General features: G+C 36.1%; 1 protein-coding gene across 7 annotated transcripts in view; it reads right to left on the bottom strand.

Annotated features, from left to right (window-relative positions):
- The window catches only part of BBX (BBX high mobility group box domain containing), a 273,615-nt gene that overhangs the window by 76,749 nt on the left and 171,643 nt on the right, over nucleotides 1-25,223 (bottom strand). For all 7 annotated transcript variants that reach the window (XM_010386614.2, XM_010386615.2, XM_010386617.2 and 4 more), the window contains 4 exons: nucleotides 23,122-23,292; nucleotides 16,617-16,859; nucleotides 6,680-6,875; nucleotides 2,545-2,612 (listed from right to left, as the gene is read on the bottom strand). In XM_010386614.2, coding sequence (XP_010384916.1) covers nucleotides 2,545-2,612; nucleotides 6,680-6,875; nucleotides 16,617-16,859; nucleotides 23,122-23,283 — 669 coding nt within the window. In that variant the 5' untranslated portion in view covers nucleotides 23,284-23,292. The remainder of the gene's footprint in view (nucleotides 1-2,544; nucleotides 2,613-6,679; nucleotides 6,876-16,616; nucleotides 16,860-23,121; nucleotides 23,293-25,223) is intronic.

Below are 25,223 nucleotides of genomic sequence, written 5' to 3'. Positions count from 1 at the left end.
GGTCAATGAACAAAAGAAAACCTTCTCTGTTTAAGAATAATATTTGAGAATAAGGGTTCTGTCATGGCATTTTTAAAAGCGATTATGATTAGACCATTTTTTGGTGGCAGAATTTTTATAAAATGTCACTTTGGTCTTACCTCACAGGACCAACAGACTTCACAGTAATTTTTCTAAATGTCAGAAATACAAAATTTCTGTATTTCTCTTATCTCATTATCCTGCTAGTCTTCTTAGGGAAACATAAGTACATATTTATTACATTTATCTCATGTTCATCTGTCTATGTATATAAGCTCTTAAAGTTCTATGATCATGTCTACATATCTGGAATAAGACTTCACACAGAAATTCGGGTGCTAATGCAGTCTACTGAGAGCTGTGCAGTAAATTCTCAAACTACCTATATTTAGAGACAGCATTATTTTATACGACTTTCACTGTTTAAATATCTCAAGATTATTTTCAATAATGACCTAAATATCTCTGAGATGGGAAATACTGAATATGAAGAAAGAGTTGTGCTCTTTGAAGTGGTTCTTAAAGACCTAACTGCTACCACCTTCTTCCTTAGCATAGATTCTCTTCTCCCATTATGGTTCCCTTCTTTCAATCATTTAGCTTTCTTTGATTCTTTAGCTTGAGAATTCTCAAAACTCAGAGAATTCTCAAAATTCAGAGATAAAAAGGTCCACCACTGTATTGAGTTGCATATGTCAAAACTCTGCCTTCTTAAGAAGGAGTAGGAGAACTTCTCATTGAAAAGAGCCCAAAAGGCAAACTTGAAGCAGAAAGGGGAAAAAGAAACCATGCTTTTCTTTGACTAGCATCCATGAGTTCTACAGATGTTGATTTGTTTACATTTGTACTTGAAGTTTAAAAAGAACACTAAATAGATGTTGGGAACGAAACACTATGATAATTCTAATAGTTAAGAAAGATGATGCTGGCTTTCACAATTCAATGCATGCTTGGAAATCATATTGAGTCAGACGTGTTGAAAGGTCAAGTGTATATTATTACTCCAACATTCACCTTCGGAACATGCTTGGGATACTCTACACCTAAGTGAGAGTTTGATCTGTTAAGAGGTAGCAGCAATGTGTTAGAAAGTGAAATGATGCCTGACAATGCTATTATGTTAGAAACTACAAACATGATGAATAATGAGTATGCAAAGGCACAAAGTGACAGGTATGCTTTTCCAGCTGAAGATTAGCAGAAAGTAAATAACTACCAGTGTATTTTTGTACACATTTGTACATTTCTTGCTGCACTGAAGTGAACAGAATCAAAATAATTCCGTTAAATTGAATATATAGTCAACAATTGTGGATCCCAAATGTAAACTATAAAAAAAAAACCTTTTATAATGTAAATAGGTTATTATCTAATTATATTTCTACAAAACCCACTATTTAATAGCCTTCAAGTATAATAAGTATGACACAATCACAACTAAAAAAAAAAAAGTAAAAAATATGACCCAAAATAAAATTGAGTCATTGTTATTTGGCCCTAAACAACAATTCTGGTGGGGGATTGAAAAATTTCCATTTCAAAAACCTGAGTGTGGTAAAATAACATGACCTATAGGGTAATTCAGTTGGCCTCTGTTAAACGTCTCTAGGAAATAGGGGAATTCTACAAATGCAGACTGTGCATGGTTAACTGCCACTATCTGCCTGTCAAAATCATACCTAAAAATGTTTAGCCAAAGCAGTCCAATAACTAGATCATGAAACCAAGGTCATGAAAGCCTAGGTCCTTTTTCCATTTTAAAGATTACAACAGGCTAAGCACGGTGGCTCATATTTGTGATCCCAGAACCATGGGAGGCTAAGATGCTTGAGCCCTAAAGTTCGAGACCAGCCTGAGCTACATGGCAAAACCCTGTCTCTACACAAAATACAAAAATTAGCTGGGCTTGGGGGTACATGCCTGTAGTCCAAACTACCCAGAAGGCTGAGGTGAGAGAATCACCTGAGCCTGGGAGGTCGTGATCATGCCACTGCACTCCAGCCTGGGCAACAGAGTGAGACCCTGTCTCAAGTGGGGAAGAGAAAGAAGAATAAAACAATCCTGAAATACCATGTTTCCTAATTTTCAAAACAACTGTTTGGAATTATTCAGGTACCAGAGAGACTGACAGTTGCATATTTTTAGCTATCATCTTCCCACTAGCATGTGAACATCACCAAAGCAGAGAATGTTTCGATTAAATGAATTATAGCACCCAACTGACATAACCATGACACAGTCATGGCAAACACCAGTGATCTATATATTGCATTACTACAACCTTACATGTAGGTTCAGAAAACCTCAACACCTGACTTGTGTTTATATCCTCATGGCCTTATTTACACCACTTATTTTACACTCAACACACAAAATACACAGAAAGATCTTAAAGAGAAAGATTATAAAGTTTGTTCATGAGCTATAAACAGTGAAAATGCAGAATGAACAACGTAAACAGAATGTAACTGTGTTCCCAACCCGCAACATGAGCAGAGTGGAGATGGAAAAGGACTGGCTTACCTCTGGTGTGCCAAGAGCATGTTCTCCAGCTAACAGCAGCATACTCAGACCTCCCATTTGAGTAGGATCTAAATAAGTCAAAAACAAATCATCAACTTATAAGCATAAAGTACGTACAATCCACAGAGTCAAAAAGAATACCCATAAAGACTAGCAATCAGAAATCCAGCAGAACCACATATAACTTTTTATAAAAAACCTTTTAAAAACTCTTTATGCAACAATAACCCGGCATATATGTGCTTAGTGCTCATACTTTGTGAGCCTCTTGAATACCACTCTTGTCTCACCATTCCAACAGCACTTTCTTTAATACCACTGCTGTCTGTAACATTAATTTATCTCCCAATGTAATGTTTCTTTCCTTACTGCTTGGGGAGTTAAGATTTTTTAAAAAAAGAGTGTTATTCTTAAATTATTAATTCTGTCATGTGAAATCAGGACTAATTTTAAAATAATAGGCTATCAGGTAACTAGAGAACAGAGAGAAGTTTTCCAATCACGCCTGTAAAATCTGGTAGGTTTTATTCAAATAACCTTTCTTTAAAGTTTTAAAAATAAATTTACATTTACATTGTTCATTTAATTTTTTAGAGACAGGGTCCCACTCTGTCACCCAGGCCTGGAGTGCAGTGGTGCGATCTTAGCTCACTGTAGCTTCAAACTCCTGACATTAAGAGATCCTCCTGCCTTGGCCTCCCAAAGTGCTGATGTGTTTTTGACATTTTAAATCTTAGGGGTAGTCAAACACATGCCCAAAATGCCTTCAAGGTATAAAATTAATGCTTTTTATGTTATCAAAGGTCTTTGTTTTCACTATTTCAAGAATCAATATAAACAGAGAAAAAAACAGCAAAGTGGTAGATCTATAACCCAGGCTGTATTTAAACAAAGAAAGCAGACTTGGGAATAATGGCTCATGCCTGTAATCCCAGCACTTTGGGAGGCCAAGGCAGAAGGATCTCTTAATGTCAGGAGTTTGAGGCTACAGTGAGCTAAGATCGCACCACTGCACTCCAGGCCTGGGTGACAGAGTGGGACCCTGTCTCTAAAAAATTAAATGAACAAATAGAAAATAAATAAAAACAAAGAAGTTATCAAAGAAAAGGCACCTGTGTCCTATAAGTCTGTCCTGAATTAAAATTCAGAAGTGTAATGAAAGAACATATGTAAAAATGCCTAACTCGGCGTGTCTCCTAGTGCATATAAGGTCCTCAATCAATGTATATTTAATTTTAGTAACCTACAATTGAAAATGAGGATCAGTCATGATGTTGCACAAAGAAATTTAGTTGTTTCTTTTCTTTATTGGGTTAAAGATAGGTCCTTAAGTACATCTTTGTATACAACCTGTCTTAGGAACTCATAAAACAACTGTGACTACATGTTATAAATAGTTTTTTAAAAAATTGCAAAAAAAGTTCTGAGGTAGTAAAAAAAATGGATAGGGGTTGGGGGAAGAGGTTATTAGAGGAAAAACTATGTTACCAAAAGATCAGGGGGTCAAAAAATAGCTCAACATTGGAAGGCAGCCACATAGGAAAACACAGACAGAGAATAAGCAGACAAACAGTAGCTGATTTGATGAAACAAGGCTCTTTGGCGTTGTTTTAAGACTCCAACTTTAACTAAATGTTAAGTTTAAGAACTACTGTGGCTGCAGAAATAGATACTTAAATCTACTTAAAAATTAAGAGGGGGAAATGGATTTGCTAGAAAATAAAAGTTTAGTTTGGTTCTTTAGAAGAGAAATACTTTTGCAGCTGTCATCCTAGAGATCAGGAGGACTGGATGATAGCTTTCTAAAGATAAAAATGTGTTAGTTCAAATTACAAAGTAAAATAGGAACATGATTATGTGATAATTTATATACCAATGTGACTTTGCAATAAGTTTGCTATATAGATACTAAAACATAGGCCAAGAAATTACCAACATGCTTTATATTAATTCATACTTACATAATGTTATTTAGAACTATCAAAAACATATTCACATACATAGGATGCTTTCTTTAGTGCAATTCAATGAAAGGGCTTGCACTAAACTACAATATACACAGCTTTCTCTTCTTGGAAATCATACATTTGGTAATATGGGGTTATTCAGAATTGCCAAATGTCATGTGACAAGGACTACCAGGCAAACAAAACAAGAGATTCCATATTGAGGAAAACAATCTGGCATTTAGAAGCCCTCTATTGTCTCTTAGATTCAGATGCCTAAGCACCAGGTTTTAATTAAAGACAAATTAGTTCACTTTCATCTTGTTGAAAAGGAACATACCTGGAAATATCAGATCAATGTTATCCGCTATATGCAAGCCTATCAAGAGTTCTGAACATGGATTTGCAACATATAACCCAAGCCATTATATAATGAGATAAATGCAAGGAAGGTGTTATTCTTCTCTCCTGTACTTTCTTTTGAGAACACATATCTTAAATACTGATCTGTAAAGATCCTGTTTGAAGTCTGGGTTCGACTTTCAATTTGCAGGTAAAAGGCAGATTAATAAATAAAGTGTCAGAAACGGTGCTACAGAAAAGATATCTTTCATAGCTTTCTGTCGTTCACCCACAATTGTTATATGGTTTGTGAAGAGCAGATGTATGCAAAAAAAAAAAAAAAAAAAAAAGCCAACAACAACAAACTACATACCCTGATCTAGATTGAGAACCAGGAAAAAAGGCAATGGATGTTACATGATGACCAAAGAAATTCAGTTGGAAGCCAGTCATCTATATACTCTTTCTGGGTTCTGATAACACGATATTTTAGAAAGTACTCCAACTGATACAACCTGGGAAGTCCAGAAAGCTCACCAAGACTATCTAATAACAAGTGGTTTGAAGATAAAATTGTACAAAGTGACAGCTAAAGCAAGGACAGATATCTATGTCTGATTCTTCTGGGACATGTAGAAGCATCATTTTGGGAGCTTATTTAGAATGACACTATAGACACCCACATAGCAATCACCTGAATCCTTCCCCACCACCCCGCTAGAACGCTGCCATTATGTTAGACTTCATTTTTTAGAGGCAGGGTCTTGCTCTGTCACGCAGGATGGAGTGCAGTTGTAAGGTCACAGCTCACTGCAGCCTCGAACTCCTGGACTCAAGTGATCCTCCCATCTCAGCCTCCCAAGTAGCCAGGACTATAGGCACATGCCACCACACATGACTGATTAAAATAATATTTTTTGTAGATTATATAGAATACTGCCACATACTTTACATACTATGAATCACACATTGAACTATAAAGTCTTGTTAAATTTATTGGTTATTAAAAAAATGTGTTATCACAATATCACTCAACCGTTTTCCACAACCTTTCCATATGCAAATAGCTCAATACTCTGATTTGGAAGAAAATTTGCTTCTAATACCAAAATAGGAACCCTATAGCTCAATTGCAGCGTCACTGCCTTTCCCCTGCTCAATCTGCTAATTTCATCTAGCAAACTCCTTTTTTGATTACTGTATTGCAATAGCTAGGGAAGACAGAGCCACTTGCAGGTGAATATAAGAACTTTATTTCATGGTAATAAATGATTTAGCATACCTTACCACCCAAAGAGCACTAAAGGTCCCATAACAAATGGCACCGTCTGGAATTTTAAATTTGTCTGACCCATACATGAATGGACACGAGAAGAGACAGATAGGATGGGAATTCTAAGACACAGCTGTCAGGTCCATCTCAGATTTGTGATGTACTTGTTCATATTCGTGCCCTCAATGTGTCCAATACCCAGATGATCTACATGACTGTGGCTTTTTAAGTAGCATGATAACTAAGGTGCATACTGGGATGGCTTACTAGTGTGTATGTGTGTGTAAGCCATTCTGTGAACATAAAATTTCCAAGGCTGTCTACTTTTCCATACTGTCATTGTCAGGAATGCACATATATTTATAATGACACTCCCACTGAGGCTATATATCCTTTTTTAAATTACATGTATTCTATACATATCATGATCCAATGCTTGAAAACATGCTGTATCTTTGCCACTGCTTAATATTGGCCAAACATTTTGTCCCCCTGCCCCCTGCATTGTTTAAAATGCTGCCAAAATGTATCGCCCTGTCCTTAAAGAATAGGTGGAAATAGTGTCTCAACTCACCAGCCATTCCAAAGTTAAGCTGAGGCATTTCTTCAGTCTTTGCTTTCTTGGGGCTTGGCAAGTCTCTTGAAGAGTCAGATGGGAAGGCCCAAAGTTTCTTTCGTGGATTGACAGTGGGTGTTGGGGATTTCACAGGCTTGTTTGTGGTAGGACACCATTTGTAGCCAGGATTTGCTTTCATAAATGCATCTTTATACTACAAAGAAAAGGACAGACAGTAGATTTTAATTAACAAATAGACTGAAAAAGTTCTAAGGGCTGTCACCCCATTCCCCTATTTAGATACCAAGTGAGAAAAACAATTTCGGTGACTTCTGTGGCTCTCCTTGTAGAAGAATGACAATCTCAGCATAGGGTTCTAGAGGTAAGACATGGAGTTATCTAATCCATTTACGGGATAAGCATTCAGAAGCTGTATACTTTGTATTCTTTAATCCTCAACTTTAAAAAGTAGTATCCAAAAAGCTTTCTGACCTTGGTGGGGAGAGGGAGTTGTTTATAATGGAATGAGCCTAGGGCTCTGGAGACAGAAGCAGGTTCAAACCCTCAAACTTCCACTTAGGGCTACAGTAACCAAGGAAGAGAAGGTAGCTTCTCTGGGCCTCAACCTTAGATTCCATAAACTGAGAATAATACCACCAGTGCCAAGGGTTGTTGGAAGCAGTGGTGCATAGTGCATCAAACATTTCTTTAGCTAGCTGTGGACATTAAGCAAGTTATTAAACCTTTCTCAGCCTCAGTTCCTCCACTTACAAAGTGTAACCACACTTGCCACCATGCCAGGGGTCTGTAATGAGCATACATAACTGAATATATAAACAAGCTGTAAGAGCACTGATATGCGATGTTGCAATAATCCATCACAAACTTTGTCTTACTTGGAGGTTTCAACCTTCACTGACAACATCTTTCTCCTTCATTTTTCTGTGGCTTGCTCCTGTTACCATTTCTCTCAATTCTGCTACCTTTTATCTCTTGCATGACAATAACATGAAGCAAAATACATTTATTGCTATTCGTTACATATTGCCAAAAGTTATCTGTTAAGAATGTATTTTCCACATATTCTTCAATTTTTATTATTGCTAGATATTTTATTAAATTAATACAATTCATTTAATCCCATAAGCTTGCCTTTTAAAATGGTAACTTAATGTGTGACATTAACTCATTATAACCTCCAAACAGCTTTTAATTTTACCCAATAGTTTGAAAAAGGTCCTTTATCCTTGGTATGTAATTTCCTTATACCAAGGATATACTTTTTTTTTCTATCATTTCCCTTTAAATCATATAAACGAAAACTGTGATGTAGATAATTATGCAATGTTAACTGACAATGGTGTATAATTATTTCATGTTATCTTAACTCAAAGTTTCTGAATAATCCATTTTTTTTTTTTACCTGTAAGATATATATGCCTATTGATACATGGATACATGTAGAAGGAAAGTAAGCATAAAAAACTGTAGAATACAGTCCCATTTTTCTTACAAAAATAATTAAAATTGGACACAAGGCCAAACTAGAATTTACCATCAAAAAGCAGAACGTGTTAGGAGTTATCAAATGTGATACAAGAGACACACTACCACAGTGCATTCATGTGCATGAGGGATTTACATATTAAGCTGAGGCAGACAAATAGCTCTGCCTGCTGTCTGGAAGTGGAAAGTGACAAATGGCAGGGTGAGGTGAAAATGGAAGTAGCAGACGCATGCATCATTATTGTGTTCCAGTAAAAGCACACAGGCCAGGTGTGTCAGATGAACAGTCACTTGAACAAAGGTCACCACTTTATAAAGTGTCAAAAGACTTTCAAACAAATTGATTAACATATTTGTCATGATAAATAAAATTATCTATTTTTGGGGGGGGAGTAGTTTAAAAATTTTAAGAAGGAAGTCAAAATTGTGAAAAATGCTAGACAGGTGTAACCAGAATGACGGCCAGCATCAACTAATTTTAAAGCACCAATCATACCAACAGAGTCCAGCTTAAACTAAATTACAATGGGGAGCTGGTGCTGAAAATCACATAGAACAGTTATAATCACCACATCTCAATTTCTCTTGCATGTATTCCACTCACCTATCCACATCTCAAATATACTGTGAGCACTGACTAGATGACAGACACTTGCTAGACACTGGGGAGAGAAAAGAGTATGAATTTAATGGAGTCCCTGTCTTCATATTGCTTACAGTCCACAGTTTACAAAAAAATATATAATTTCTTTTTACACATGGTCCATAAGGCTGCACCACCGCTTCCTCTGGCTCAGACGGGAAAAATGGTTTCAAAATGGATCTGCAAAAGGGCTAACTATCTATATGAGTTGGAATAACAGACGGCAAGAGAAAGGCTGGGAATACGTGGGGTTTTATGGAAAACAGTAACAATTTACTATAAGGGTCTACACTCTGTAACTGTATCACAATATTAATCTTGCAGATTCTTAAAGTCAATGTAGATGTTCAAAACCACGTTCCTGAGTTCAATCAAGTATAAATTGAGTGGAAGAATTAAGAATGTGAGAGATAGAGAACAGAGTAACACACAGTCTTTGTCCTTAAGGAGTTTAAAGTTTAGATACAGATGCCATCAATTCATGTAAAAACACAAGTTAACACAAGCAGTATATGAGCATCAAGCGAGGGTGGAGGCAGGAAGAGCCTCAGGGTATGAGGATGTCTATCTGTTCTTGGAACCTGGCACTTCATCAATCACTTGCTCTGATTTAGCTAAAAGAGACAACAGTAGAAAGGCTTAATCATTTGTTGTGATGAGACTATTAGCAAAGGAATTACAGAGAAGGCTGGGTAAGGGAGAAATGGGGGAAGACTCTGTATACTCCTCTGAAGTGAATAGCCGAGTGAAATTATTAGCGTGCAGGTCAATCATGTGGGCAAAACCCCTCATTACAGGACTGAAAAGGCCTAAGGGACAGGCCCCAGATATCCAAGGCCAGACTGTTCATACTGATGGTGGGACGGGAAGCTCACTTATCCTCCGAAAACATCAAACAAGCTACCAGTTCTAAGATTTCAATGGAAGACTCTGTCAGATAACAAAATTTTTGTTAAAAATACTGATTTTCAAAATTCTCCCATTAAATAAAAATTCATCTCATGGCTTCCAATTTCTGTCTGCAAATTTCTAACCAATTAGATAAGCTAAGGGAATCCTACTTTGCAGTAGACACATAGTTCCTGACTTTACCTGTGGTGCTTGGTAAATGCTGGATCCCTTCTCTCAGGCCCCATCTACTACCACGTTTCAGTAGCAAGAATAATAAATTAGAAATCCCGCTACTGATTTTACTGTTATTCAGTATTGGCATCAAATACCCTTTGTCACAGTATTTTGTCTACTTAATATTTGATAATGGCATTCTTATGTGACAAAAGACAATATTCTGTCAATCTTTTAAAAACAGAGTCTCGACATTACTTTTCTAGACCACTTACAAAAAAATGCAAATTTGATAAACAAAAGCACTTTAATTTTAATAAAAGACAGACTTACCAACTGTTCTCCATTTGCCTGTTTTTAGTTGGGAGGAGGTGCTATCTAAAAGTCCACTAGTATTTCTAGTTATTACTACGGTCTAAATCTTTTCAAGAGGGTGAAAGAGAAGTCGCAGCCCTAGTGAGATTCAGTCATGAGGGATCCCGAGAAATAAAGACAGATGACTCCAGTGCAAACATATGAAGTATCATCTACCAAAATTGTGAAAAAGAGATTAAACTAGAAATTATTGGATTTCTGAGAAAGAGCTATAACACGTTTTACTGTATAATCATATATGTGATAGAGGGCTAAGTGAATCTCTAGCATAATAAATTCTGAGACAGCTGTTTCTCTTCCCATCCACAAGCAGAAATCACATTATACAAGGGTAAAAGAAGAGAAGGAATTATCTGATAAGTGGTACTAATCTGTACTTTCTTAGTCTGAGGACCTTTCCTTCATAAAAATTCAAAAATTATCGTTCAGATAATACAACTCAGTACATTATCCGATCTGAATTACTCTTGCTAGCTGTTTTTAATAGAAAGAAAATTAATTAGACTGTTTCACATGACAGAACACTGAATTAAATTTATGGTTTGATTGAACAACAATAGTTTAAATTCTACATTAAACCTGCAAAACTTTCATAACAAAGTCACTCCAACAGAAATTATACACTTGAAAAAGTGGTTTGAATATGTGACCAGGAAATTATTTGGTTGTTGTGTTGTGGAAATGTCATAAATGAAAATTTGAAAGCAAGGAAACTGGCTACTTCATTTGGCTATAAGGGTGAAAATTATTATGGCAACAGTAGTTTTTTTACAAGTATAATTTTACTCCCTAATCTGAGTAATTATGAGAAGAGTCAGTTTAATCAGTGTGCACTAATTTTAAAAATTGAAATTTCAGAATTTATTTTAAAATGTAATTTTGTTACTTTTTAAAAAGTAGACAGTGATCTGTCTACTAAGATCTGTCAATCTAAAAATTAACATCTGAAACCAAATACCAAAACGAGTTTTGAGAGACACAGTTTAAATTCTCAATGTATTCCTCATTAGTTATGGAGTTTTTTATAGTCTTTATAAATTTATTTGAATATTTAAATACAAGTGTTTACTAAACAATTGGCAAATGGACTAACACTTCAAAATCAAATAGTTCACTTAATTAAACATCTATGTTGCTAGAAGCTATTAATAACACTGGATAGTATTGGCCAAATTGGGCAAATGGTATTTTTAGTTTTGTTCATTTTTGTGTTTCAAAGACTAATTTTGCATTTCAGTAGCCCTTCAATGTATTAACAGTTCATAATAAATAATCATGTAGATAGAGAAGTATGAAACAAGCCACTTATCAGAAATAACCCTAAAACAAACATTTGTATAGAGTTTTAAACTTTATGTAATGCTTATACATATATTTCCTTATTTGTATTTTACATCAGCTCTGTGAGGGCAGGCATCTTAATTGCCATTTTACAGATGTGGCAATTCAAAACAGTATGAGAAGGGAGGTTAAATGAGTTAGAATTTAATAATGTAACTTAATAAAATGAGTTTATAAACATTTAAATGTTTATAAAAGAACCTGTACATGATATAGCAATGTTCACAAAGTTATTATTATCATACCAAAAGCAAACATCTGAATATTTCTTTAAACACAGTAAGAAAGTTCTAATATCTAGAACACAGGAATGGAAAAGGTCTCAGAAGCAAGCAATGTTGTGAAACATAAAGCTGACATCTTTAGATTTCCTATCTATATCCCACAAATGTGGTGGGGCCCCTAACTAAACCATACTCAAAAAGTATAAGCCATTTGATTAGAAGCAGTGAAAGCGGGCTGACGAAAGAGAGAAATGGCAAGTGCTAGCTGAGGGTGGACTCCCCAACTCCCGCAAAAAACCCAAACGAAACAAAAAACAAAACCACCATGGAAAAGCAGAGAGGATATTCAAAAGAATAAAATAGTTGAGAATTACTAATAGACAAAACATTATTCACAAAAGTCTCATCAAGTCACAGATCATAAAGTAATTCCTGTGGAAATAACATGTTAAAGGTTTCAAAAAAAGTTAAAAGATGTTCTGAATACTTTGAGAAAGTATGTAAATAAAATTTTAATGAAATTTCTAGGATAAATATATAAAATAAAAGTTTTTAAAAGAAGAGTAAAGTTTCATCTCTGTGGAAATCATTTAGGTATAGCAGCTGTTTCTCAGAATGCTGGATAAATGAGGTGCTACTTTAATAGTAGGCAAAGTGCAATAGCGTGCTTGCTAGAATACAAATTATACTATTTGTTAAGCGTGATGTATAACAGTTAAGAAAAGTTCTCCAGAGTATAATACAAGAGAAAATGAGAGAGTATTTTCTTTGGAAAAGAGTCCATATCTGATGAACCCAAAACAAGGGAATGAATGGTCTTTACAAAAATTATCCCAGCTGAAAACAAATACTAAAAAATAGATTCGTTTTGTCTTGAAGAAACATACAAGAACTAATCAATAAAAAAAACATGGAATTTTGTGGCCGTCAAAACCTTTCCCAGAATATTGACAAAAACAGATACCAACACTTTCAAAGGGCTAGTATAGTTCACTTTCAAGTTGCATTTTATTACATTTAATTCCATAGCTGTTTTATTGGCATACAGCTGAACCTCCAAACTTTTACGTCTAGTCTCTCGTCGGTTTTTGCCTTATTTACCTTTATATCATAATTTTCTGTTACTCTTCTATGCATAACCTAGGCTCCAGGTGAAACAAACTATCTGGTTCCTGAAATTGATTTCAGTTTCCCACACTTACTCTTACCCTTTTCCTTCTCTCTGAATCCTTATACAAAAACCCAGGCCAAATTCTGCCTACTTTGTAAAGCCTTTCCTGATCCACTTCCACCTACTTCCCTCCCCAGCACAAGCAGATTCTTCCCGTAAGACTCATGACATTTTATTGTTACCATTCTTGCCATAATTACCCAAATATACTTATCTTTCAAGCATCTAAAGTGGACAGCGTGATATACATATTAGAAGAACAAACAGGAGTCAAATGGGAAAGAATATCCCAGCTCCACTGTATACTAAATGTATGGTTGGTCAAGACACTAACTCCTTCAGAGCCTTAGGTTCCTGCTCTGAAGAATGGGAATAATCTTAACTCACTTTACAGGTTGGTGCTTATTTTATATGCTAAGCACAAAAAGGACCAATCAATCAATAAATGCACACATTCTGCCTCATGCCTTTGATGCTAAAACAATGGGTATGATAAAGGTCATTCAAATTATTTAAGCTTTCCAAATCTTTCCCTTCTCTTTGTACTCTGTTCTAACTGAAGTTCAAGATGTGTGATCCTCTCAGTTTATCCTCAATTCATTATAATTAGTTTAAATGACAAACAGAAGGTTCCAGCAGTATTGTAGGCAAAAATGCAGAGATCTGTATTCCTGTAAGAGTACATACACGAAGATGTTAAAAGGAAAGGTATAATTGTTTCTGTGCCTCCTAACTGGCAGTCACACATTCAAAAATTAGAACCTGTGAACATCCACAACACTGCATCATCATGTACATTACTGAATTTAAGAAAGTAACCCATGTTGTAACCTTAGAATAGTCTTTTTAAAATTACTAACGAATTATTGCTCTAATAAGGTTCATCAGAGAACACAAAACCCGCAATCAGCCATTTTTTTCCAGCAACTGAAATTAGTACTAGGAAATAATTTAAGAAACTAAAAACAAATCCCAGAACAGGTGCTTTGTCTTACTAGATGCAATAATATAAGATAATCAGGAGCAAGGAAAGGGGTCAGAGGAAATTTTCATGAACAGGTAAACAATCTTTTCAAAGTTGTATTATTACTCACTCTTGCTTTTAAAATATACTTCTTTTAAAAACAGCAAGAAAAAGAAAACGTTTCTCACTCAACTGATAATGGCAGGACAAATACTGGCAAACACCACCTAAACATTCACACCCCCATCCACACACTATGCTGAAAGAATCTGTCTTGCACCCTAATGGACAACATCTAAAATTTGAGGTTTAAAATTTAAAGGTTACACATCTAAAAAGAGTTTTAAAAATGATTGTGTGTTGGGGGAGTCTTGAAAAACAGACCACATTTATCAACGGCGTTGTATCACTAGCTACTATCACAAAACCTGGTTAAATTAAAGGCACTTATTAAGTATTTGTTCACTGAACTCACATTCCAATTAAGGCTGCAATATTAACATAAAAAGCACCACCACAATTACATGCCCTTTAATGTAACTGCAAAATCATTTAGAAAGTAAGTTGAAACAAGTAGGAATCACTTACAACTAGGGACCAACTGTGTAATAATTTTGAAAGTAGCTGAATCTTCTACACTTTGCAGTAGAAATGAAGCAACATTTCATAACAGCAACTACAAACAAGGCAAATTATAACGTGGAACATCCAGTTACAGTCTCCACATTTAGTGGATTGCACTGGGCCACCTTAACAGATTTCATTTTAGTGCCACAATGGCAAATATTGTGAACCTAATTAAGTAATTAGTAAGGGATTTCCTATATGAAAATAATACTTCCTCTTCTTAAAAGTGGCCACGTATTGGGTTTGTAAATTAGGCGTTTTTAAGAAAAAACAAACAATATACTGGGGACAGGCTGCATGTTATCCCAAAACGGCAATCTAAAACAAACTCAAGTGTTTAATCATAGGAAGCTTATGCATTTCCCTATGAGGTTTCAGATAATTATTTATTTTACTATATAAGAATGACTATGAAAAATGTAAGGCTATTTAATGGGAAAGTTTTACTGTTAATTACTGTTATGCTATGGAAATCTAATGAAATATTTAAAATCATGTAGGTTACTGTAATTGATTTTAAATTTTCCACAGGCCCTATATAGTTAAAATCCTGTCTTTAACAGTCAATTCTTGAAGTCTTATATGATTAATTATATAATTATATTTATAATTATTAATACTATTATAATTAACAATCATAATCATTAATACTATTATAATTAATAATTATATTAATACTAATAAAATTAATAATTATACTAATATAATTATTAAATCTAATTCATAGTAGCAACTATGCTAATAATTTACTCAAGATTCAAATTTCCATGAACACTTAAGAAATTTTTATGTTGTATCTTTAAAAATTTTTATGTTTAATATTGATGTTTTTAGCTAATTAACTCAATAAAGGCACAGCACCTGGAAGAACTGTTTTTTCACATACTGAGATGTCTACTAAAATGTCTTGAAACTGTATTTTGTCCCCTGCTGGTTCATTTTCTGATAAAACTTAACCAAGTGTTTGGGTGACGGGTTTTCATGAACCAAGATCTTTTTGCAAGTTGCAATGCTGAGGAAATAATATTAGAATTATTCCCGTCAAGTTTAGCCACAATAATATTGCTTTGCTCATCCCTTACTCGGAGCTAAATCCATCACAACACATTTAAATGTATAATGGTCTCACATTAATTCCAAATACAGTAAAAGAACCACGATATAATTTTTGAAGAAATTTAGTAACTGCTATCATTCTGGAAGTGATTAATGTCCCACCTTTCTGAATAGCCTTCCAGCATGGAAATGCTTCCCACTAACTACTGCCTACACAGTATTTACAGGCATGCACACCTCGCATTACATCCTGTTCCACTGGCATTCAATCATTTATTGGTTTTAAATGTTCATACGGCACTACCTACAGAACAGAAACAAGTCAAAGCATATTTCCTGATAATTTTGTTTATTATAAAATCAAAAAATGTTAGCATTAGAAAGGATACAAATCTGTGTCCAACTTGCTCATTCCAATAACATTAGAAAAGGAAAAGAAAAAAAGGAAGCTGAGATGCAGAGGTTGACTTATGGATATGGTCACAAAGCTACTTAGCATCAGACCTAGATCAAGACTCTTTCCCATGATATAACTACAGTAACAAGATTGTCAACTTTACCATAGGCATTCTCTGACAATAAAAGTAGAGTTTCTAGAAAAACTTAAAAAAGAAAAAACGTCGCCATTCATAATAAATTACCATAATAAATAAACAAATCACCATTCACTGTAAACTATTCATAATAAACCTTCACAATAAATCAATCCCTTATATCAATCAGTGGGGTATAGACAATGAGAAAAAACTTCTTGTTAATATATTGTTCTTGGCACCTCCACCAGCATTTCTACATGGACTTGGAACACAGGAACAGGAACAGGAACAAGTCATACAAAGAAAGCACTTATGTTTTTACTTAACATTTGATTCATGATTCACCTTCTCATTGCTAGACCTTCAACAGGTGCTTCACATTTGTTGACTGGGAGTTTCAGGACGGGTTGCTTTTAGCTATCAGAATACCTTGTCATTGTAACCTACCTCCTTGGCCATGTCTGTGTATTTCTGCTTTTCCTTTGGATCAAGAACAGCCCACCAATCAGCTAGTATCTTGGTAGCACCTCGGTTATCAAGCCTGGGGTGTTCCTGACGTACAAGAGAGCGATGGCGTTTGCAAAATAAAAGAAATGCATTCATTGGTCTCCGGGCTCGCTGCTCTGGGGATTCATCATCTTCAGTTTCACCAACATCTTGCTCTAGGCCATCGGCCCCAAGAAGTTGAACCTATTACCACCAAAAACAAAGCCAGATCTTTAACATGTTTTGGATAATTTTGATTTACCAGTTAGTCTTGGTTTGCAAATTGCATTTTTTCTTAGCTCCATTTAAACAACTTACACATTGAAAAAAATATAATTTTAAAGAATCAACAACCACTGTTCATGGTTGGTAACTAACTTATGATGTGCCTTCTGCTTAGTTTCTATAGCAACCTGTGCATGTCTCTATTACAGCATATATTACATTGTGTTATAATTGCTTACATTTTTTTCTCTCTTAACTAAATAGTGAGCTTTTTGAGGACAAAAGCTCTTATTCACCTTTACAACCATAGTGCCTAGCTCAATGTCTGACATAATATTAATACTTAACTAACTGTTGAATGAATAAACCCATTCTATGGTAATGGGTATCAAGATTAACAATATCCACATAAAAAATATGAATAGTAGCTGTGTCTTTCTCTGCTTTGAAAAGTGCCTTTTTCTACAGCTAATAATATGACAATATTTATCATGAAAGTAAGAAATAAAAAGGTAATATAGACTACTCAATGTTTGTGCAAGCATCACAAGTAGAGTCTTGTAGTGTAAAAAAATCAAAATCGATATTTAACATGATTATTTGAAAGAAGAACTATACAATAAATCTTCAAACTTGTAAATTTCAAGCTTTCTTGTTTAGTGAAATGCTCTGGTGATAGGAATAAACTCCTCTAGGCTTAAACATTCAAAATCAATTTTGAATACTCTGTTTTCCTACACTTCATTCAATCATCGTTCAAGGTCTTCAAGGACTTCTACAAAGCTCCGAATCTGTCCATTCCATCTGGGTAATTCTCATTCCCACTGCCCTAGTACCACTTTGGCCTATGCCTAGTCTTCCCGTTTTTCATCTTCTTTACAATACTTCTTGCATATGGCTGCCAGGTTAACTTTCTTAAAGCACATCTCTGATTACAGAATCTCAGAACATATGACTATAAAATATTTTCTAAGGTTAAAATGATTCTATAATGTTTCTTAGAAACAATGTAACTATAAACAGAAGTTCACAATGTTTACTAAGCCCATTTCCTTAATTTCTGGTTTCAAAATTAAAAACAAGCAGGACACGTTGCAGGTTAAGTATCCCTTATCTAAAATGGTTGGGACCAGAAGTGTTTCGAATTTTCGGATTAGGGATACGCAACTTGTAACCATTAGCCTGCATTATGCAGTAGAGTGGTTAATTCTTGAACTTGAGTATGCACTGGAATCCCTGGAGGTTCTGTTAAAACACAGCTAAGTCCCATTCCCAGAATTTCCGAGATATGGAGTGGGTCCTGAGAATTTGTATCTCTAAGAAGTTCCTAGGTGATGCTGATATTACTGGTTTGAGGAACACTCTTCGAGAACCACAACTGTAAGGCAACCATGTTCTTTTATTACAATGTTTATTGGGCAATTGTTACAAGCAGATACTTTAGGACTAATCATCTGCTTAATCCAACTGGTATTTTTAAAAAGTCTTGGCCAGGCAGGTGGTTCACGCCTATAATCCCAGCACTTTGGGAGGCCAATGTGGGAGGATCATGAGGTCAAGAGATTGAGACAATCCTGGCCAACATGGTGAAGCCCTATCTCTCCTAAAAATTCAAAAATTAGCTGGGAGTGGTGGCACGTGCCTGTAGTCCCAGCTACTTGGGAGGCTGAGGCAGGAGAATTGCTTGAACCCAGGAGGTGGAGGTTGCAGTGAGCCAAGATTGTGCCACTACACTCCAGCTTGGTGACAGAGCGAGACTCCATCTCAAAAAAAAAAAAAAAAAAAAGTCTTTTGCCATTAAGTGTTGCAAATACAATCAATTAACCATTAATTACCTTCAAACACAAAGAGTACAGAAAAAATCTTGAGGTTATAGCCATCTAATTTGGAGATATGTTAGGAATTATTATTGGGGCTGAAGGCTACATATTTATCTTCCTCATTATGTATATAATAGTAACAATAATTTGCATTTTTCAAGGGAGTTTTATTTAGCATTCTGAAACTAGGAAGCTAAGAAAAACTAAAAAGTGTACTATTAATATATAAGATGAAGAAGCAATTATATTTCCACCCTTCAGAAAAGAGTAACTTTTCATTCAGTTACTAAATTATAAAATTCAGCATGTAACAGATGGACAAAGGACCTCATGTTTTGGGAGGGAGAAAAACATACAAACATAAATTTAAAAGCAGTATGCTGACTGCGACAAGAAACCAGCAAGGTAACAAAGAACTGGTGGATGGGAAGAAGTGCAAGAAGGCCTCCCTGGAAAAGGTTGCCCGAGCTAAATTTTGAGAAACAAATCAGGCCAGGTGTGGTGGCTCTAGTCTCAGCACTTTGGGAGGCCAATGGGGGCTGCGGATCACCTGAGGTCAGGAGTTCAAGACCGGTTAGAGCGACATGGTGAAACCCAGTCTCCACTAAAAATACAAAAGTTAGCTGGGCGTGGTGGCGGACACCTGTAATCCCAGCTACTCTGGAGGCTGAGGCAAAAGAATCACCTGAACCTGGGAGGAGGAGGCTACAGTGAGCCAAGATCGCGCTACCGTACTCCAGCCTGGGTGACAGAGCCAGACTCTGTCTCAAAAAAACAAAGAAAGAAAAAGAACGAAAGAAAAAAAAATTTTTTTAATTAAAAAATTAAAAATTAAAAAAAGGAGAAACAAATCAGAATGTGTCAGATTGTCAATGGAGAGACATGGGGAACCAACAGGGATTAAGGCTTGCTGGTTTATCTGAACATCAACTTGCAGTTCGACAGTACTGGTATGTAAAAGAGAACAGGGCTTCAGGAGACAAGGATGCAGAACATAATCTGCACACTTCAGGAAGAATGTGCTCTGCCATATTTACATGCGTGCATTTGATCCCGTAAACCAGTAGTTTGGAACTATATGGACCAATAAAAACATGTGATTTGACACAGTTTGTCAACTTTTTATTCTGCCAACTATGAACATCGAAAAATGTTTTAATTGCTATTTAATGTAATTATTAATCAAAAAGTAAATATATAAATATATGAATAACAAAATAGAAATAAAAACTCTCTTAGAGTTTAGAACTTACTTTTCTTTCCCCAGGAGCTCATTAATATTTTCTAAGAAAAATCAACACTAGTCCCCACAGCTGGATCGATGTAATGGAGAGCCACGAGTGATTTTAAGCAGTGGAGGGGCAACATTATATTTTAAGGAGATAACTTCTAACAACAGCATGAATTTTAAGAGTAAAACCAGAAGCAACCCAAACTAGAGAACCCAGTTAAACATTTATTCCAGCTGTCCAGGCAAAAAAGGGATAGGGCTGAAATCTAGACAGCAGTAATGGGAACAGAGAAGTGAGAAAAGGGACAATATTTAAAAGAGGCAGAACCAAGAGTGGCTGGTAACTAATTGGATCTGAAGGCAGAAAAAGGAAGAGTGATTCTAGCTTGGGTGGCAAAGTTTCTTCATATACAACAAAAAAATACTTGTTCTCAAACGAGAGAAATCAGGCCTGGTGGAGAGCAGAGATCAGTGCCAGGCAGGCTGCATTTGAAGTGGCTATGGGGAATGCTGTGTGGATACCTATGTCTGCAGGATAACAATGAGATACCAATAAACAGAAGGTGCTAAGACTAAAAGTATGGACTAGACCACTGAGTGTGAGTGAAAAGAGAAGAGGACTCAATGACTTTAATCCTTCCCCCAATAAATATTTACTGGGTTCCTGCTATGAGCCAGCCACTCTACTAGGTGCTGTGAGCACACAGTGAGCACAGACAGCAGTAAGCATGGAGCCTGTGACCTCATAGAAACAGGAGCAGCACAACTGGCCTTACATTTTGAAGGGACTCCTCTGGCTACTTTGTTGAGAATGGACCGCAGAAGGGCATGAGCAGAGGCCGGGAGAGAGAGAGGTAGATACAATAATCTCTGCTAGAAATGGTGATGGCTTGGATCAAGGTGGTACATGAAGGAACTGTTAAAAGGGCAACAAAACTGTGAACGTATTTTGAAGGTAGAGTTTGAGAGGATTTGCTAATGGATGGATGTGAAGTTTGAGCAAAATAAAGCAGTAAAGTATGAACTACAAGGTCTCAGGTCTGACAAACTGGAATGTTGCAGTTGCGCTTTACGGAGAAAGGGAAGATGCTGGAGAAGGTTGGGAGAAGAAAAGCAAAAGCTTAGTTTTGAATTCATTCAAACTGAGATTCCTAGTTGATATCTAAATGGATATGCCAAGTAAATAGAAATATGAGTCCAGAGTTCAGAAGAAAAGTCCAAGATGGAGATAGAAATTAAGATTGGAGGCCTAGAGAACATCATCATTTGAGGGGAAAATAATGCAGGCACATTAACTGAAAGAAACTGGGAAGGAACAGTGGGGAAGGTAGAAATAGAAAGAGGGGCCAGACACGGTGGCTCATGCTATAATCCCAGCACTTTGAAAGGTTGAGAAGGGAGGATTGCTTGAAGCCATGAGTTCCAAACCAGCCTGGGCAACATAGTGAGACCCTGTCTTCACAAAATATAAACAAAATTAGCTGTGGTCCCAACTATTCAGGGAGCTGAGGTGGGAAGACTGCTTGAGCCCGGGAAGTGGATGGAGGCTGCAGTGAGCTGAAATGGTGCCACTGCACTCTAGCCTGGGCAATAGAGACCCTATCTCAAAAAAGAAAAAGAAAGGATAAATAGAAACAGGTGTGGGTGGCCAAAGGAAAGAAGAAAGAGGAACAGGAGTGGGTGCCCTCACAGAAACAGGAGACTGCTTCAATGACCAAGTGATCAACACATGCAAATGTGTTTATAAAATGAAACTAAGAATAAGCTTGATAATACCCTCAAGTAAGAAGAATAAAACCTATTTCTCTGAAACAGGAAAAGCGGAAGGAAAGATTAGTAAGGAGTGAGACAATTACAGAGGTGTGTACAAGAAGCTAAAAGAGTAACTTCTGGTGGCCTCTATTTTCTCTGTGAAAAAGGAGAAAAGGTCACCAGTAAGAGAGGCCTTACAGGGTATCCAGGTGATATCTGAAAAAGAGGAAACATGTTTTTAATTCCTGCTGAAAGCCACGAAAAGACTGAATATGTTGAAGGCCTGAAAAATATTAAAAACATGTTTGTAAAATTCGTAGTGACACAAAATATGTACTTATTTATTATTTCATTCAGCATACATCTATATTTAATACCTACTATGTGCCAGGCACCATTCTTGGTTCTGAGGCAAGAGGAAAGGACGAGACAGCCAATGCCCCTGTTTTTATACTGAGTTTCTATTCTGGTCTGAGAGAAGACAGACATAAGGAAGTATACAGCTAAATACATGGCAAATAGCAATAAGTGCCATGAAGAAAATCCTTTGACTTTGAATGTGCTGGGTGTGACAAACACTTGAGATGATTTTTTTTTTTTTTTTTTTTGAGACAGAGTCTTGTTCTGTCACCCAGGCTGGAGTGCAGTGGTGCGATCTTGGCTCACTGCAAGCTCTGCCTCCCAGGTTCACTCCATTCTCTGCCTCAGCCTCCCGAGTAGCTGGGACTACAGGTGCACACTGCCACGCCCAGCTAGTTTTTTTGTATTTTTAGTAGATACGAGGTTTCACCGTGTTAGCCAGGATGGTCTCAATCTCCTGACCTCGTGATCTGCCTGTCCCGGCCTCCCAAACCGTTGGAATTACAGGTGTGAGCCACCGTGCCTGGCTGAGATGATTTCTTAAGTCACCTGCATGGTTATGTGACTGAGAGACAGCTGCTGAGGCCTGATGCCAAAGAAGAGGACTAGGAGGAATGAATCATTACAAAGACTGGGGGGCAAGTGCAGCCAGAAGCTATGAACGCCAGGGATAGAGACAAACAGAGCAGTTCTAAGACTGCCAAGGGTGGCAGGGCGAGGCCAGAAGCCAAGACAGAGAGGCCAGAAGAGCCACAGGGTAGAATGTCAGATGAGCACATCAAGATTTAGGAACATCCCCATCTCAATGTATTTGAATATTACTCACAAATCATTGGTTAGGTGACAAAAATAGTATTTAAAAGGCTGTGTCTCAGTCTACACTATTAAGAAGTACAAATACTTCACGAGCAATCAAGAATTGGAATAAAAATGTACACTAAGTAATTGAACAGGATTCAAGCTATACAGGCTTTTGGAAACACATCTTTTGTAATATTGTTCATGTTCACTATTGTTTCTAGAACATTATGATTTGCTCTAATAAACTCGAAACTTCTACAGTAAATACAGGACTTACCTTATCAATATCCTCCTCTTCGTCTTCCTCTTCTTCCTCTTCTGAAAAATCAAGAAGTTTCTTTGCTAGCAATGGATGCCACTGAAGACACTTTCGTTTTGGTCGTTTTCCAACCCCTTCTCCTTCTGCTGAATGATCCTTATTTCTATTACTGCCTTTCATTACTGTGACCTGTAATAGGAGGAGAGAGAGACAGAATCAGGGAGACAGGGAGAGAAAGAGAGACACTGAGATAAATCAAAGTAAATTTGATTAAAATTAGTTTATTTAGCTCCCTAAGTATTAATTAGATTATAATTTTAATGACTAATCTATCTACTAGCTCATTTACTGGACTCAGTGGGAATCCAAAATACATAACAAAACATTCATTTTAGTGGGCTAAATGGAGGTAATAAAATTTGCCTTTTGTGAAATCTACTTCCCTCCGCTACACAGCTTCAGAACCTAAAACCCCAGTAAGCTTAAGGATATTACCAGTTACCTTCACCTGTGTGTATTTACTCAGGGAAGCATTTCTCAGTTTCCCATCAGAAGAACATGAAGGATGCCTCCCAAGAGAGTTGAAGACTTCACAGGGACTTGCCCCCCAGGCATTCTCTGATGGCTATTTTACTATAACAATTTACATGAATTCTGCATTCTATACCATGTTAAATCTGTGCTTATAACATTACTAAAAAAAATGAGTAATTTGTAAGAATCCAAAGTTTTAAATTTGGGCAGCTGGCTAAGAAATGGCCAAGCTATCAACATGACAAAAATCGTTTAGAAGTCTAAAACTCTGAATTACTTTTCAATGATGTAAAAAAAGTTCTTTTCCTTGATAAAAGCAATACATATTTCTATTAAACAGGTGAAAATTGCATAAAATGAGGTTTGCCCTCTCCATCATGTCCCGCACCATGGTCCAGAGGTAACTGCATGTTAGTTTCCTATATGTTTTCTCACAACTTTTCTTCTGATGTTATTTCTCATTCATTCACTCAAAGTAATGTTAAAATAGAAATTACTGTTATGGAAAAACTCAAACAATACAATTAACTGCCATCAGTTTAAATGGCTCATGAATGCTGACAATACAAACATACGTACAGTTGCTAAAATCACCAAGTAGCAGCCTATTTGCTCACTATGTTTGCATTAGTCCAAATGCTTGAGAAGTGGTACCATTAAACTTTTAACACCATACTGAAACAGAAACTGGGATTGATGAACACATAATATAAAGATTCATGTAGTTCTCAAGCCATTCAGAGAATATGATACAGGCAAATTTATCTGTCTTCCTTGTTTCTGGATTCTGGGTCACGCCTAGGTCTTACTTCAAACAAATATTCACCAGTGTTTTCTCCTAGAACTTGTACAACTTCAACTTAAACATTTAAATACTTGATCAATCTGGGATTCATTTTGATAAAGTAAGTGAGGTAAGGAGCTAGCTTATTCTTTTTTAAAAAATAGCCAACTATGCCAATACCATTTATTAAATAATCCAGCTTTTCATTATTCCTTCTATCCTACATTAAATTATCACATGTATACGAGTCTATTTCTGGATTATCTTCTGTTAATAACCTCCCTCCAACTACTTGCCTATCCTTTGACCAATTTCAATGTCCTTAGGGACTATATCATTCTACATCTTTTTAAATATACAAATATATCAATAAACAGCCATTAAAAAATTTAAGCTGCATATATCATACTCTTTTATCTAGGTCAATACATGTTGATTGTTCTAATTTAAAAATAATTGTGTAATATTCTAAAAATGAATGTATCACAATTTACTGAGTCTACTACTGATGAAGCAATTATTGTGCTACAATAAAACTCCTCATTTTAATAAAATCATTTTCTAAAAAACCTTCATTTTTAACAAAAGGTCTCATTAATTTTTTTTTTTTTTTTTGAGACGGAGTCTTGCTCTGTCGCCCAGGCTGGAGTGCAGTGGCGCAATCTCGGCTCACTGCAACCTCCACCTCCCAGGTTCAAGCGATTCTTCTGCCTCAGCCTCCTGAATAGTTGGGACTACAGGTGCCCACGACCACACCCAGCTAATTTTTGTATTTTTAGTAGAGACGGGGTTTCACCATATT

Source organism: Rhinopithecus roxellana, chromosome 1 (assembly GCF_007565055.1).
Source record: "Rhinopithecus roxellana isolate Shanxi Qingling chromosome 1, ASM756505v1, whole genome shotgun sequence".
In the NCBI taxonomy this organism is placed as follows: Eukaryota; Metazoa; Chordata; class Mammalia; order Primates; family Cercopithecidae; genus Rhinopithecus; species Rhinopithecus roxellana.
Note: the sequence above shows the minus strand (reverse complement) of the source record. Positions and strands in the feature narration are given on the sequence as shown.